The sequence below is a fragment of the Nannobrachium achirus genome, assembly GCF_963921795.1.
Source record: "Nannobrachium achirus genome assembly, chromosome: 11".
NCBI classification, from domain to species: Eukaryota; Metazoa; Chordata; class Actinopteri; order Myctophiformes; family Myctophidae; genus Nannobrachium; species Nannobrachium achirus.
In genome coordinates, this window is record NC_137820.1 from 29,222,789 (window position 1) to 29,240,468 (window position 17,680).

General features: G+C 43.6%; 1 protein-coding gene across 1 annotated transcript; it reads left to right on the forward strand.

Annotated features, from left to right (window-relative positions):
* Positions 1–410: 410 nt before the first annotated feature.
* Positions 411–6,490, forward strand: LOC308293823 (carbohydrate sulfotransferase 1; the record flags this gene model as incomplete). The annotated part of the gene is made up of 2 exons (XM_080736459.1): positions 411–573; positions 5,364–6,490. Exons 1-2 carry the CDS (start codon positions 435–437, stop codon positions 6,488–6,490), a joined length of 1,266 nt encoding a protein of 421 aa, XP_080592585.1. The 5' UTR covers positions 411–434.
* Between the last annotated feature and the right edge of the window lie 11,190 nt (positions 6,491–17,680).

A 17,680-nucleotide genomic window follows, 5' to 3' on the forward strand; every position in this document is an offset into this window, starting at 1 on the left:
GCTGTTTGAACAGAGATTTTCAGTACATCACATGATGATGAGTGGTCCCCATGCAAACCCAGACCTCTCTTCTTTGAACCGTTTATACAAATTCTAGTTTAAAACCACTAACGATATATTGCCGGGCTGCTCACCATGTGTGCTACTGCTGAATCAATGAATATCCATTCTCCTCACCCTACCATCTCCCCGGGGAGCAACAACATCCTTTGATTTATGTATTTATTTATCTGTTTATCTATTCACTCCATGAAATACTGTAAATCGTGTTGCTTTTAAACGCCGTGCTTCTTCTCTGTAACGTCAACACACACTGAAAAGTTCCTTTTCTGTACTAAGTGTGAGGAAGGTTCATTAATGTCAAAGTCAATATGTTCTCTGTTCTCTGGCAGTGTCCGAGTGGAAGATGTAGGGCCAGAGGAAGAGGGTGCAAGATGGAGTGCTCCTGGAAGGCTGTACTGCTGCTGGTTTGTGCGTCTCTGGGGGTCCAGTACACGGCCATACGCACCCTGAAGGACTCGCTGTCGGGCCCCTGCCAGGGATCCCTCCACTGCCAGACCAGACAGCACCGAGGTGGGACTCTTAAACTCCTCACTGTTGGGCAGAAACCTCGTATCTCCAAGTTTCACACATTTTTAAGTTTTCTTTTTTGGTCAAGTAAAGCCCTGCTTCACCATACAAGACTGTCGCACGATACTAGTGAAAATAGCAGATCTACGAGCACACAACGCCTGGTGCGAGGCGTTGTGTGCTTGTAGATCGTCTATTTTCACTATTTTAAATGTTATTGAAATACAGTGGCGTCAGTTCAGAAAAAGCTAAGATATGGCAACATGACTGGTGTCTTGCCTTCGCGCGCGTGCAAGACACCATACCTTAGCAACAGCCATGATACATTTATTTTAAGAAGTACATTCTATTTTTCCCCCATTCTACGGTTTCTTGGGCTAGATATGGTAGCCTGGAAAGGTTGTTCGAGTGCAGCTAAACTTGGCATGTTAGTAAACGTGCCTCAATTAACAATAATGAATTGCACCTGTGCAGCTGACCTGCGTAACCTGGGAATATACCATTTTGTCAAGATGGGGAGAATACAAGTGTGGAGAATATAATTATAATACCTTGTTAAAGTGACCATTTTGTTAAAGTTTGCATTTGTAGTTATTTTACTGTAACAACATAATAACCAGCACAGATAGACAAAGAGACATTCATGGATTTGTATTTTAAAAGTAACTTTTATTTTCCTCCCTGGATACAGGGTATGGCAGCTGCATATCCCTGCCATACCCAATTGACGCCCCTGGGCAGAAACCTTGTATCTCCAAGTTTCACATTTTTAATTTTTTTCCCCCCGTAAAGTAAAGTACTGCTTCACCATACAAGACTAGTGAAAATAGCAGATCTACGAGCACACAACGCCTCGCAGTGCGGCGAGGCTATTTTAAATCTTATTGAAAATCAAAATACAAAGCGAACGGTTTCGGACATACAAGGTTTCCACTCGGACAACGATCTGCATCACCAGCCCAGCCACGGATGCCTCATAACACGCTGCAAGGGGCTTTAACTCTCAACAGCATTCAAAAGCGCAGCATAATATTATATATTCAGACATCTATTCTATCGCTATACATTCATACATCATGCAAAATCGATGGCATTACGGCAGCGCACTCACCGGCAAATCACCAGCAGAGGGCATACATAAACATCTCTGCACTATAGAGGACTTCAGCATAACAATGAGTTAGTAGTAATATTTCAGTAGCTGTGGGCGCACAGGGCCGTGGGTTCTGAGGAAGAGGATGGCACCGTGCCCACCCCGTTGAGCCCGAAGCGAGGAACGCGAGAAAGATAAGAAGATCAAAATGATAAATCATTAAGCGAGGGAATTCCCATTACACGATGAAGAGGGTAGCATGGAGCGGTGTAATATCTGTGATTCATTTGACAATTACCCTCCAATTTATCTCCATTAATCCTACCCTCATCTGGTCTGTGTGCAAGAGTAGCACATTCCCTTGCAATCAACCCGTCATCAGCGGTAATTAAAACATGTTGGCGGTCTGTGCTATATTTAGAGATCCACCATTCCATAACTCCAAGAACGCAGCAGCAGACAAGCATCTTGCCTGTTTACCGTCTACATTATTTAGGTGTTATCGGCTAGATGCTGTATTTGACTCCCCCCAGCAGTGTGAAGGTGTAGTGATCAAGACAGAGGTCTCTTAATTACCGTTCATCTGTGCCTTCCCTTAATGCAGTGTTTCTCAACCACTGTGCCTGGGGACCTTTGGTGTGCCCCTTAGAAGGGTCAAGTGTGTCCCTTCAAACTGCTTGAAAGCCAGTATTGTATTGTAAACAGCCGATCTACAAGCACACAACGCCTCGCGGTGCGAGGCGTTGTGTGCTTGTAGATCTGCTGTTTTCACTACTGTTGTGCGACAGCCTTGTATGATGAAGCAGGGCTTTACTTACTTTACTTACTTAATTTGAAACTTGGAGATACAAGGTTTCTTCCCGACAGTGGCGATATTTACACCCCGTATTATGTTGGTGTGCCCATGGATTCTTATGGGACATGAAAAGTGTGCCCATGCAGAAAAAAGGTTGAGAAACACTGCCTTAATGTACCTTGCCATGCCCATGAATAAGAAAAAAGAAAAGGCTATAGTACCTAATTGCTCAGCAGTGACAGCAAACATTATGACATAATTATCATACGTATTGTTGTTTGTTTGTTGCACTGTTTGGACAGTTGTTTGAGTGTTGAATGTTTGACCACAATGGAAACAAGCTTTTGGCTTTTTTTGTCTCATCCATTTGGGGAAGTTCACCAAAATTCCCAAGCCAATAATTTGATGACCAGCAGTGGTTCCCTATGGAGACACAAAGAGTATCCTCAAATTATTGGCTTAGGAATGCGACAAATGAAAAAAAATATCCATGAATTCAAGTCTGCGTGGGGTGAGTAATCGATAGACAAAAAGTAATTTTGAGGGTGAACTATCCCTTTAACTCGATGTGCTGTACAGATTTTACTTACAATTTTAAATAAAAGATACAATCAATCAATCAATCAATCAATCAATCAATCAATCAATCAATCAAAGCTGTACATTTCATTAATTACTTTACACAAGAGCAGTATTTGGTTTCTCTGCTCATCTGTTATTGAAACATTTAGATCCTGTGGTACGGTATGACTACTATTGGTTGGCAGGTGGTACTGCCTGAAGGTCAAAATTCAATTTCTCCCCTGAGTAAATAGGTTTGCTCTATCAGTGGTGAAAATGTCAGCACTTGTGCGGGAGGCCCCGGTTTCAATTCTAGGTTAGGAAATCCTTAGCAATACCACAGAGTTCCACGCAAACATTATAAAAAAAATCACACCCGTGTGAAGTGGAGCTGTGTGTGTGTGTGTGTGTGTGTGTGTGTGTGTGTGTGTGTGTGTGTGTGTGTGGATCATGTGTACCGTTTTTTGTGACATTTGAAGAAAATATGTAGGAAAAGGAGCAAAAAGTGTGTTTTGGAGAAAATTCAAGATTGCGGAAAATCTATCATGGCGCAAATGGGCGTGGCCTATATGGGGAGATGCGTCATGACCCAAGGAATCCAGGGAAAAAATATTTTTAATTTTCCGACCTACGGTTCAAGAGTTACAGGCCAAAGCGTAAAGTGGGGTGTTATGGCGCCACCATGCGGCCAAATGACACAATTATTTTTTATTTAATCCTTGAAATCATTATGAACCTCCTCTCCAAGTCTTGAAACTCTAGCCCCTATGGTTTGCGAGAGACAAATAATTGAATGTGAGTTTTTGCGATTCCCATTATAAGTCAATGGGGAAAATTAATTCACTAATAAATTAATATCAATTAAACTATAGAACCTTTCTCTTAGAAAAGTAATAGCCCACGATTCCCGAGTAAGCCGGTCGATTTGACATATGGCGCGAGTGTGTGGTGGCAAAACTGTGGGACTAGTGGCGTGCCGAAGTTTAGGAAGTTCAGGCTACATACAGACAGACAGACAGACAGACACAAGGAGCCTGTGCTTCACACAGCTCCAATAAAACAAACCCCATTGTCTACATGAAAGTGACTGTGTGGTGGCTTCAGGCGTGTGGCAATTGTTTTTCTTGGCTGCCGCCATGCAGTCCAGCAAACAAAAGGCGTTTCTTAGTTTGTGGGAGGCGTAGCAGGGAAAGATAACTGAGGATCAAGACAGACAAGGCGGTATAGTCACAGACAACAGTTGTAGAGAGTTTGGAAGTTCCCTGCAAAATGCCATGGTGAGCTCTGATATCCTTTGGTGTTTGGTTGTATATTTATAGATTTGTTGAGCAACTGAAACTGCTTTTTTCTCCTCACAGTGGATATGGCTTATAGTAGCTAGTACTATCAGAACATAAACCCATTTTGTTATATTTTTAATTAAATTAAATCACTTACCCTACCTTTAAATCAACAATAAAGACATGCATTACAGATTTCTTAACTATATCATTTGGGAGAATGAAATGGCTAACAGATACAGTAAAGATGAATGACTTTTACTTTCTGTGGACAATGTTCTACCAAGGAACTCACCAGTGTTCTAGCATGTTTGCCTTATTGATTATGAGTCACTGTTCCGTTCAGCCAGTGTTGCATCAAAGGGCTTTTGGTGCTGCCCTTGTGGCGCAGCTCGTTCATCGACCACTTAACCGCAACGTCTTTAAACTCAGGTCTGAGAGCTGTGTTGCATAACATCCCTTCTCTCCACCCTCATGGCGTCCTGTTTAAATAAGACATCAAAATGCCTTAAATAATAATTTAGGGCAGGGGTTTTCAAAGTGGGTGATGGGGCACCCTGGGGTGCCGTGACGGCAGTCCAGGGGTGCCGCGAGATAATTTGATAATATTTGGAATTTATTTGGACACTATATTTAGTATCATTTTAAACTTGAAGTACAAAGTTATTTTCAGTCGGTTCTAACCAAAACGGCTATTATCTCAACGTTTTCCTCGCAACATAAACACTAAAATATCGTCACTGTCGGGCAGAAACCTTGTATCTCCAAGTTTCAAATGTGTACGTCTTTTGCTAAAGACTGTCGCACAGCACAAAACTAGTGAAAACAGCCGATCTACAAGCACACAGTGTGCTTGTAGATCTGCTGTTTTCACTAGTTTAGTACATTTTATAGATGATAAATACAAAACGAACGGTTTTGGACATACAAGGTTTCTACACGACAACGACGATATGCTATAAATATAAGGTGCTGGGAGTGAAAATTATAATGTAGGGGTGCAGACAAAAAAGTTTGGGAACCCCTGATTTAGGGCTTCCCTTCTTTCCTCTCTGCCTTTCAGACTCCAGGTGGAGAAGCCCCTGTGATGACGGCTGGTCGCCCATGGAGTCATCGAGGAGACACGTTCTGCTGTTTGCCACCACGCGCAGCGGTTCCTCCTTCACGGGCCAGCTCCTCAACCAGCACCCGGGGGTCTTCTATGTGTTCGAGCCCCTCTACCACGTCCAGCAGGCCTTCACCAACTCCAGCAGCAGACTGCGTCGGGCCCTGGACCGCCGAGCCCTGCTGGGCGCCTACAGGGACCTGCTTCTCAACCTGTACACGTGCGACCTCCGCTTCATGGAGAACTACATCCGTCCCGAGCCTCAGGACCACGTCACGGGCGCCTTCTTCCGCCGCAGCTCCAGCCACGCCCTCTGCTCGCCTCCGGTGTGTCTGGGAGGCGAAGAGGAGCTGTCCAGCGGGCAGCCCGACGAGATCTGGTGTCCTAAGAAGTGCGGGGCACTGAACCTCACCCTGGCCTCCATGTCGTGTCTGTCCAGGGGACACATGGCCATAAAGACGGTGCGAGTGCCAGAGGTGGCCGACCTGCGCACCCTCACCGAGGACCCTCGCCTGGACCTCAGGATCATACACCTGGTGCGGGACCCCAGGGCCATCCTCGCCTCGCGGATGGTGGCGTTCTCGGATCAGTTCCGCGCCTGGAAGATCTGGAACACCACGGGACGCCAGCCGCGGTACGTGGACCTGACCCAGATCACCAGCACCTGCAAGGACATGGCCGCCTCGGCGGCAACCGGCCTCGGGAGGCCCACGTGGCTGCGAGGCCGCTACCTGCTGGTGCGTTACGAGGACCTGGCCTTCAACCCCGAGGACAAGGCCATGGAGATCTACAGGTTTGTGGGGCTGGAGATGGAGGACAAGGTGCGCTCCTGGATCGCACAGAACACCAACAGCAGTGCGTCCTCGCCGTCGGAATGGAACTACAGATACTCCACCAGCAGAGACTCTCGGGCGACGGCAGAGAGCTGGAGGCTTCGCCTGGGCTTTGACATAGTGAGGACTTTGCAGAATCTGTGCAATGATACGCTGGTCCTCCTTGGCTACAAGCAGGTTCGGTCTGCAGCCGAGCTCAGAGACATGTCCCATAGTTTAGTTGAGCCCTGGACATTTCAACCTGGATTATGAGTGTAATATATTTGATCAAAACAAGCACCAAGGGGAGGGGAAAGGAACTGGTTGGAATAACGTGTTCCTTCCACGCGCTACGTCCAAACCAGGGAGATCTCCACTGTCAGGTGAAAAGAAGCAACTTGGACTCCTCATGCATAGAAGGAAGCATGAGGTCAGTCCGTTGTCTCCTCAAGCGCGGCAGAGGGAGAGCAGAGCCCAGGATTACATAGGCAATTGGCACTGGGTGAAAAAATGGGTTAAAAAATTGTGGGATAAAAATTTAGGAAAAAAAACAAGCACCAATAAGTTGAGGCTCACGATGCAGCAGTGTGGTTATTCACTCACGCGCCTCTCCAGTTTGTTCCACGCATGCACCGTTCGTCCATGGCTGTTCCGTCCCGCACATTTGGCGTACATCCATGGACGTATCGTCCTGTGTGTGTGTGTGTGTGTGTCGCCGTTCATTAGTGGCCCGAATTTGAATACCTATGGCCTTCTGGCCAGCGCCCCGGGAAAAGGGTCAACCAGTCGTGGCATTGTTTAATTTCAGTGTTGTGCTTTTTTTGCTGTGATACTGCTGTATGAATGTGACTTAATCTTATTTTTTAATACATACTGCAGATGTCATTTTTGATACCACCAAACGTGGTTTTGTTCTGGACATTGAAAGTGTGGTGTGCCCCTGGCAAGGAAGTGAGTTGTTAGAGCACGTACAGTAACCCTGCAGTTTTAAATAGTTCTGTATTGATTACAAATAAAGTGTGTTGCGGTCTGTTGTGGAGTCTGCTCAGAAATGATTCCGTATTCTTGGCTTGTTCAACAAAACCATGAATCCCGAACGTTGCTCGGATCGATCTCCTCTGAGTACGTTTGCTATTTTTACAGCATGCTTTCATTTGATCTTACAGTGTGAAGGAACACTGAGGTCAGGTGCATTTCGTTGTTGCTGAGTGGAAACCTTGTACGTCCAAAACCGTTCGTGACCGTATTGATCATTTTAAAAATGATATAAAACAGTGAAAATAGCCGATCTACAAGCACACATTTGTGTGCTTGTAGATCTGCTATTTTCACTGGTTTTGTGGGACACTCTTGTATGATGAAGCAGGGCTTTGCTTTACGGAAAAACATACACATTTGAAACTTGGAGATACAGGGTTTCTGCCCGACAGTGCCGATTTGAAGTTGTACAAATGCTCCAAGTAAGGGATGAGACCCACAGGAGATATAGTGGGTTATTTATAAATAATCATAGTTATTACGTGTCTCTAATGCATGTGGGAAAAGGCTCAGAAGGCTCACGTCAAAGGCAGCAAATCCGTGCTTGTGCACAGCATAGCGGGTGGCACCGTCAGCAATCCACCCACAGGTGACGATGTACAACAAACAGATTTGTCTTACGGTAATTCAGATAGTACAGCAATAGATTGGCAGTAAACAGGGAGAGATAGATGGGGAGTGACACGCAGCAAAGGTCACCAGGCTCTGGAATCAAACTTGTGACTCGCTATCAGGGCCGCATTAGAGCTAGAGCCATGTGGTATATGCGCTTTAACCACTAGGCCATCAGCAGCCCTTGATGAACATTTTTAAGGCGAAAAGGCGTAGCCTATGTATATGTACCATAGACTGTAAAAAATATGGACGTGGGAACCCATTGGTTTCTATGCTGTGAAAATGAAGCTTTTTTTTTGCCCTTGTATGGGTGTCGCCATCATGGTACCCATTACTACCCAAGGAATGCTATTGGCTGCCAACGGTCACGTGCAACCACAGCGATACATGGGCATTGTCTTGAGCTTGCCGAGAATAAAGCACACGAAGAAGAATCATTACAAGCCTATGATCACAAGCCCCTCCTAGAGCATACCCTGCTTTAACATCAATTATAATATACATTGGACCATATTTTCACAAAACACATATCATCGTGATTGAAACGAGGCTTTAAACTACCGTTGCTCTTGGTACCAGAACAGCACAACTAGCGGCCAATCATAGGAACTTTTTTAGTTCCGTGTTAGCTTCATTTTAAATCCGGACAACTGGCCCCCTGATATCTACAGAATATAACTTATCTGTCTGCTGCTGCTATAATCTATACATTTTAGATGTAGACCAATTTGTCAGACTGGTCCAATCTGTCGGCAATCATGAATAATTTCTCAAAGAAAATAGAGAACTGTAACCTTAGTGTTGTGGGGGATTATATTAGCTTCTATTGCCATTATGTTTGCATTGCCTTAGAGGCAAATGCGATTCTCATTGATGTGGGGAAAACAATCAACATGATATTGACTCCAGTCAGATAACACCTGCTACACATGCAGCATCTCAAGCTGAACGAGTCAAAAATGAAAAAGCCGAAAAAAATATACTGCTTTATGATTGTTTTAGAGTTAAACTACGCTGTGGCGTCAACCGCCGCTTTTATAGTGTTCAGCCACTTCTTTAGCAGAGTACACCTCGGGTCCCGGAGATTAGACAGCTGTGGGTACTCTTGCCAGTCGCCCCATTTGTAATTGGCCTTTATGTCTAAACAGAGAGGGGAAGCGTGCCATCGCCAGACACCGCTCCATTTATTACGGAGTAGAGCTGCTCTCTTGAGATAAATGCTGGAAGTGGTTTTTGTGGAGGGAAATCATTGCGTGAATCATTGCAGAGCCATTGATTGACTGATTCTAAAACTTTCAGGCCTATAGAATTATTGAATGCTTTAACTATTGAAAAATAGCAGATTTACAAGCTCACAGCGCGGCACCGACGAGCTTTTAGATCTGCTATTTTTGAAAAAGTCGTAAAAATGTGTGCAAATCTTTGACTATATGTATTTTCAATAGCGAACGTTTGTAACTCAAATTTTGCTAGATATTTTGAGATGGGGGTCCGTGGCCAAATACATATCATTTTGGGGGTCCTTCACATGAAAATGTTTGAGAACCACTGACATAGTAGTCTCTCAAGAACCAATCTGGGAACCACATCATCAAAGAAAGGGCGATGCCCACTCGGCCTGTCTCTCTTACTTTGAAGCGTAATAGCGACTCTGAGGCTGTCTTGAGAGATTACTCAAGAACCAGTTCCAGTTAAGCGAAAAGGACCTTTTCTTTGACGACGGCTGGCCAGATTGCTGACACGGAAACATATAGGTTTTTCAAAAAACCTGAGAAGGTTCCAAAAGACACCTATAGAATCGGGTCAAAATTCTAATTTTCACGATTTTTCAAAAATAGCAGACCTACAAGCTCGCAGCACGGCAATAGTTAAAGCATAAAATAATGATACACAATAATGTGTACCGGTTCTGAATGGGCTAAACCCTTTCAAAATGTGAGCTTTGTATCCTCTCTCTCATCCCCCGGGTGCAGTGCAGCGCCACTGCCTAAAGCCAAAGAGAAGCATATAAGCGAGATAGGAGGAGAGTGTTGCGAGTCTGAATGGACCAGTCATGATTCACTGAGGGTACTGTCCCCCCCCCCCCGTCCCCCCCGCACCCTTCATCTGTAGCTGCTGACAACAGGGATATCTCTCCGCTACCCACAGAATAGATCTACAGATCCAGCTGAATAGAAACAGGATTTAAGATGCGTGGAGGAAAAGAAGGGGCCGTCTTTCTTTTGAACTTAATCTGCGGGGCTACACAAACGGGCCATAAAGCAAAGGGGGTTTATGACACCCAGGGAGATGTGCTTCATTGGCTTTTCCATTCCCCACCACCCCGACGCACAAAGCCTGCGAGTATAGCCTGAGTCAGCCGTCAGCTAATCACCCATCTCTTCTCACTCGATGCCGGCAACCACTTTCTGTCTCCTTAACCCCGCTGACAAATTTGGGGCCTTATCGACGCCGGCGAACGAATGTTGCTATCAGATGCAATGCTGACAGAGGGAAGTGGAAATCTAGGATGTATGTGTGGGGGTGGATCAGCGCTGATGGATTTATATGTGTCTGTGGGTGTTTGGGAGATGGAGACTGAGAGAGAGAGAGGGGGGGGGGGGGGGGGGAGAGGGGGAATGTCAAAAAAGGAATACAACTAGGGTTGGGACGATATGAAAATTTCATGTCACGAGTATTGTGACCAAAAGATAATCGCCATTTACTTATCGCGATAATCAAAATATACTCAACTAGCCCTTACCCGTTCAAAGATATGAGCTCCAAAATGATGTGCAGTGTGTGGGTTATGGGATGTGCACTGTGCACACAGTATATGAGGGGTGGAAAGTAACTTTAACTGGTGCTTGCATGATGTACTGTAGGAGCATCAATGTAAGAAACCCGTTTCGTTTAATGGCTACAGAGATACTGTCCACTGTTCACAGTTATGTCAGGTGTGTTCATATGCTAATGGTGATGCGATTTCAGATCAATTGCTCCAGCCACTGAGGAGAAACGCTGTGACAGACAGACAGACACTCACTCAGACATTCGCAAAATTATAGTATAGATGTACATAATCCTGATGCGGAACATTTGCCAAAAAATAGCGTAGTGGAAAAAAGACTGTATCAAGTACGTTATTTCCAGGTCTGTTTTACCAATTATAGAGGGTTTAAGTGGTACCGGATATGCAGCTCGGCAAATTAAAGGTGAATTGATCCCAGTACATGACAGAGGTTTCACGATAATTTAAATCTCCACGATACGATTATTGTGAGTGTTTTTTTATCACGATAAACGATAACAGCGACTATCGTCCCATCCCTAAATATGCTAATCTCAGAACATGGAAGGAGTGTACATACAGTCAGTCTTAAAACCTTTAAATACATTTGACAAATTGCTGATAATATCTTTTATATTTACTACTTAGTCATTAAGTATTTTAACAGCACAGTTCTTTGGTTTTGTACTTCTAAGCTATATTTCTTTTTCGTTCATTGACATATTTGATTGCGAACTTGCAATGTGACAGCTCTGTTTACACACGTATTTATTCTATTTTATGTGTATATAATGTACATTTCTTGGTATCGATTGTTTAATTTCACACTTGCTTTGACAATGTAAATGTACAGTATGTTTCATATGACCTCAAAGCTGAATTGAGTTTAATTGAGAGGGGGATAGAGAGAAGAAGAATAGAAGAAGAGGTAGAAGAAGAAGAAGAAGAAGAAGAAGAGAGAGAGAGAGAGAGAGAGAGAGAGAGAGAGAGAGAGAGATAGAGAGATAGAGAGAGAGAAATAGCAAGAGAGAGACAGAACTTACATTTTTCACAAATACAGACAGTATATTGTGTAATTGTTGGGTGATGTCACTTATCGCAGCTGCATAATCCAAAGATGCTTTTAGGAATGAAAACTGTAAAAGGCTATAATTCACTCACTCCCCAGAGTGCAATTTCCCCTTGATCAACTTGACGTCAAATATTTCTCTAATTATTAATCAGGGACAGTGCACGTTATTTAAACATTTCTGTACAACATGTCAGTCCAGAATTACCCCGGAGGTAATTCATCTGTAGTTGCTTTGTTGCTCATACATAACTATTCAAACTGTGGTGGAAGCAGGTGAGAGCCTCATTACGCTATATTACAAACAGTTACCAGCTATCTTCATGAAGCATATTCTGGACATCATCATTAAAACAATCTAAGGGCTATAGTATACAGCAGGGGTCTTCAACAGGGGGTCCGGGACCCCTAGGGGGTCCTCAGAGTTACTACAGGGGGGCCTCCGAATCTTTGTGTGATAGAAACCTTTTTTTCTCCTTTTTTATATTAACCACTTGAACCCTAGTGCTGTCCATATTGGGAGAACTTTAGCCAAAAATAGCAGATCTACAAGCTCACAACGCCTCGCGCTGCGAGGTGTTCTGAGCTTGTAAATCGGCTATTTTGGTGTAGAGGGGAAAAAGAGCAGACTAGTACAGAGTGAAAGGTCAAGTTTTATAAGTATTGACAGTTCAACATCTGAAAACACAAATTTACATGAATCCAAAATACACTGATGATTGCGCTGTCAAACGATGAAACTATATGGAATCTATGAAAACGTTGTGGGGGGGTCCCTGCTTCATCTCTCTCTCAGCTTAGAGGTCCTTGGCCTGAAAACATTGAAGACCCCTGGTATACAGTACAATACAGGCCCGGCGGCACAGGGGGGCCAGCTGGGGCCCAACCCCTTCACGCGGGCCCCCCGGACCCATCAATGAAACCGGCAAGTACTCGAAAACAAAGGCGAAACACAATTTGCATAGTGATCGCAACCTTAAGCCCACGGACGGCCCCCATCATTAGCCATTGAGTCCTGGCACCGGGGCTGGTACAGTATGTATCATATATTCATGTATCATGTACCGGTATATATCGTCGTTGTCGGGTGGAAACCTTGTATGTCCAAAAGCATTCCTTTTGTATTTATCATTTGAAAAATGAACCAAACTAGTGAAAACAGCCGATCTACAAGCACACAAGGCGTTGTGTGCTTGTAGATCAGCTGTTTTCCCTAGTTTTGTGCGACGGCCTTGTATGATGAAGCAGGGCTTTACTTAGCGAAAAAAACCTACACATTTGAAACTTGGAGGTATACAAGGTTTCTGCCCGACAGTGACGACGATATACTTTTCTTGACCCTCCGGTGTCGTCACTGACCAGTCCAATGTCGGCCAAACTCCTCTCAACCCCATAATAAGCCTCCCCCTGTCACGTTCCCATGGCTACAATCACAGCCCCCAACCGTTCTGTGATTTTAATAAGACACTGGAGTGAGTAAGGTCACGTCGATCTCATCTTTAATGTCCATTTTCTCCAAAAAACACTTTTGAAGCCAAGGATGGCATTAGATTCTCGCTAAAAAAACACAAGCTGAAAGGCAACGATCGGCCATTACAGCAACCGCATGGGATGACGATCGCTTCCGGTGAATGACGTCATGACGTCAAACAGGAAATGTTTACGCAATCGTCTTCTGGCCTTCAAAATAAGAGAATGGCTGCGGACGGAGCCTGCGAGAGGCACGCTGGACATTTTAACCCGTTCATGTCTGGAGCACAAAATGAGTTAAGTGGTACCGGATATGCACTTCGGCAAATTAAAGGTGAATTGATCCCAGTACATGACAGAGGTTTCACAATAATTTAAATCTCCACGATACGATTATTGTGAGTGTTTTTTTATCACGATAAACGATAATAGCGACTATCGTCCCATCCCTAAATATGCTAATCTCAGAACATGGAAGGAGTGTACATACAATCAGTCTTAAAACCTTTAAATACATTTGACAAATTGCTGATAATATCTTTTATATTTACTACTTAGTCATTAAGTATTTTAACAGCACAGTTCTTTGGTTTTGTACTTCTAAGCTATATTTCTTTTTCGTTCATTGACATATTTGATTGCGAACTTGCAATGTGACAGCTCTGTTTACACACGTATTTATTCTATTTTATGCATGTGTACATAATGTACATTTCTTGGTATCGATTGTTTAATTTCACACTTGCTTTGACAATGTAAATGTACAGTATGTTTCATATGACCTCAAAGCTGAATTGAGTTTAATTGAGAGGGGGATAGAGAGAGAAGAAGAATAGCAGAAGAAGTAGAAGAAGAAGAAGAAGAAGAAGAAGAAGAAGAAGAAGAGAGAGAGAGAGAGAGAGAGAGAGAGAGAGAGAGAGACAGACACAGAACTTACATTTTTCACAAATACAGACAGTATATTGTGTAATTCTTGGGTGATGTCACTTATCGCAGCTGCATAATCCAAAGATGCTTTTAGGAATGAAAACTGTAAAAGGCTATAATTCACTCCCCAGAGAGTGCAATTTCCCCTTGATCAACTTGACATAAAATATTTCTCTAATAATTATTAATCAGGGACAGTGCACGTTATTAAACATTTCTGTACAATGCATGTCAGTCCAGAATTACCCCGGAGGTAATTCATCTGTAGTCTTATCACAGCTGTGTTGCTCATACATAACTATTCAAACTGTGGTGGAAGCAGGTGAGAGCCTCATTACGCTATATTACAAACAGTTACCAGCTATCTTTTCATGAAGCATATTCTGGACATCATCATTAAAACAATCTAAGGGCTATAGTATACAGCAGGGGTCTTCAACAGGGGGTCCGGGACCCCTAGGGGGTCCTCAGAGTTACTACAGGGGGGCCTCCGAATCTTTGTGTGATAGAAACCTTTTTTTCTCCTTTTTTATATTAACCACTTGAACCCTAGTGTCCATATTGGGAGAACTTTAGCCAAAAATAGCAGATCTACAAGCTCACAACGCCTCGCGCTGCGAGGTGTTCTGAGCTTGTAGATTGGCTATTTTCGGCAAAGAGGTTTGGTGTAGAGGGGAAAAAGTGCAGACTAGTACAGAGTGAAAGGTCAAGTTTTATAAGTATTGACAGTTCAACATCTGAAAACACAAATTTACATGAATCCAAAATACACTGATGATTGCGCTGTCAAACGATGAAACTATATGGAATCTATGAAAACGTTGTGGGGGGGGGGGGGGTCCCTGCTTCATCTCTCTCTCAGCTAAAGGGGTCCTTGGCCTGAAAACATTGAAGACCCCTGGTATACAGTACAATACAGGCCCGGCGGCACAGGGGGGCCAGCTGGGGCCCAACCCCATCACGCGGGCCCCCCGGACCCATCAATGAAACCGGCAAGTACTCGAAAACAAAGGCGAAACACAATTTGCATAGTGATCGCAACCTTAAGCTCACGGACGGCCCCCATCATTAGCCATTGAGTCCTGGCACCGGGGCTGGTACAGTATGTATCATATATTCATGTATTCATGTATCATGTACCGGTATATATCGTCGTTGTCGGGTGGAAACCTTGTATGTCCAAAAGCATTCCTTTTGTATTCATCATTTGAAAAATGAACTAAACTAGTGAAAACAGCCGATCTACAAGCACACAGGGCGTTGTGTGCTTGTAGATCAGCTGTTTTCACTATAGTTTTGTGCGACCGCCTTGTATGATGAAGCAGGGCTTTACTTGGCGAAAAAAAAAACCTACACATTTGAAACTTGGAGATACGAGGTTTCTGCCCGACAGTGACAATATACTTTTCTTGACCCTCCGGTGTCGTCACTGACCAGTCCAATGTCGGCCAAACTCCAGTCTCAACCCCATAATAAGCCTCCCCCTGTCACGTTCCCATGGCTACAACCACAGCCCCCAACCGTTGTGTGATTTTAATAAGACACTGGAGTGAGTAAGGTCATGAGACAGCCTCGACGTTCAGCTCCATGCTGCAGGTGAGTCATGCAGGTTCATTATCCCATGGTCAGTTCAGCACACGAGAAGGTCATCAGAAGGTTGGAAGTAGAGGTATGGCATTTCATTAATCCCATTTAGAACGGGTACACACATTATTGTGTATCATTATTTTCAGATCTACAAGCTCTACAGCGCGGCACCGAGTGCCGCGCTGCGAGCTTGTATATCTGCTATTTTTGAAAAATCGTGAAAATTAGAATTTTGACCTGATTCTATAAGTGTCTTTTGAATCCTTCTAAGATTTTTGGAAAAACCTATAATCTGGCCAGCCGTCGTCAAAGAAAAGGTCCTTTTCACTTAACTGGAGCTCAGTGAGTCTGTTCTTGAGAGACTGCTATGTCAGTGGTTCTCAAACCTTTTCATGTGAAGTACCCCCAAAATTATATTTATTTGGCCATGGACACCCATCTCAATATTTAGTTCCAGGGACCCCCCAGAAGCAAAATTTTAGTTACAAACGTTCGCTTTAAAATATATTCAAAGATTTGCACACATTTTCACAACTTTTTTTCAAAAATAGCAGATCTACAAGCTGTGAGCTTGTATATCTGCTATTTTTCAATAGTTAAAGCATTCAATAATTAGAGGCCTAAATGGGTTAAAAACTAGAGGGTGGCAAAAAAGTGACCACACTTTACAGCTGCCCTGCAAAGGCAAAGTGCAGTAACTACATACAAAAGTGATATTACACTGCTTGTATATCTGTTTTTGAGCTAATTGTTCATCCCCCAATATCATGAAGGCTAATTTGACCTTTGGGCGACACAAATAAGTCGGTGTGTCCGAAAACGTACTTACTGCACTCTGCCTTTTTAGGGCAGAGCAGCTGCTGTGAAGTGGTGAACTGCCGCTAGATCCCTCCCATCTCCACTCAGAGCTAACTCTCTAGATTTTACTTTTTCTTTTTGCCTCTACCAGTGGCGTCAGTTCTGTAATTTAACAACATAATAACCAGCACAGATAGACAAAGAGACATTCATGGATTTATATTTAAAAGTAACTTTTGTTTTCCCCCTGGACCCAGGGTATGGCAGCTGCATACCCCTGCCATACCCAATTGACGCCTCTGGCCTCTACCACTTGTTAAGTTAGGAGCCACACGATGGCGCCAGAACTTATTACAGGTCTTATTACATAAGCCGCGCTTTTATTTTGAAGCCCCTACTTTTATTTTGAAGCTACTGTGTGCACGTTTTGTCTCACGTCACACGTTTCAACGATACCCCAGATGTTGTGATGTAACACACAGCAGAGGCCATTGCTAGCAGCAAGCTAACATTGTAGTGCTATTTTGGCCATGAATAAATGCGGTGGTGATCAGGACGTTATTTGGACCTTTTTGTAGCACAATGAATGGGACCCTATGGAGGATTTTCCCTGTGCGTGCACGTGATAACCCAATGTAAATTGATCCACGGGTCAGGCGTCACCTACGGACTCCGCAGACGGTACAGTAACGATTAATAACATAACATGATATACGGTGCTGTATATCCCGAACTAGTTCCGGATCGGCACAATACAGCACGTTTTTTTTTTATCTCAATCTGGTTCGGGATTGGCATAAAAAGTGTTAATGGATGGAATAACATCAAATTACTGTAAGAAAAGCACTCGTCCGGAATTCACCTTTAAGCCTGATTTAAAAGAAATTGCAAAAATAGCCAAGAAAAAGACTATTCTACTAGGCCTATAAAAAAACTACTCGTCCGTATAAGAACATGCCCAAAATAGGGAGGCCAGTTTTAAAGTGATTAATGAATGTATGGTTGCAGAAAGAAAACAAGTCTCTATAAGTGTCGATCTAAAATCATGTTCATCTGCAAAAAAAAAAAAACATTCCCATGGAATGGAATGAGCCCCATGGATTGGAAATGTCTGAACTTCTATACTGCAAATGATGAGCATTCTATGTCGCACATGTACACATTACACCGTCATTCTGTCCAAAAGCAT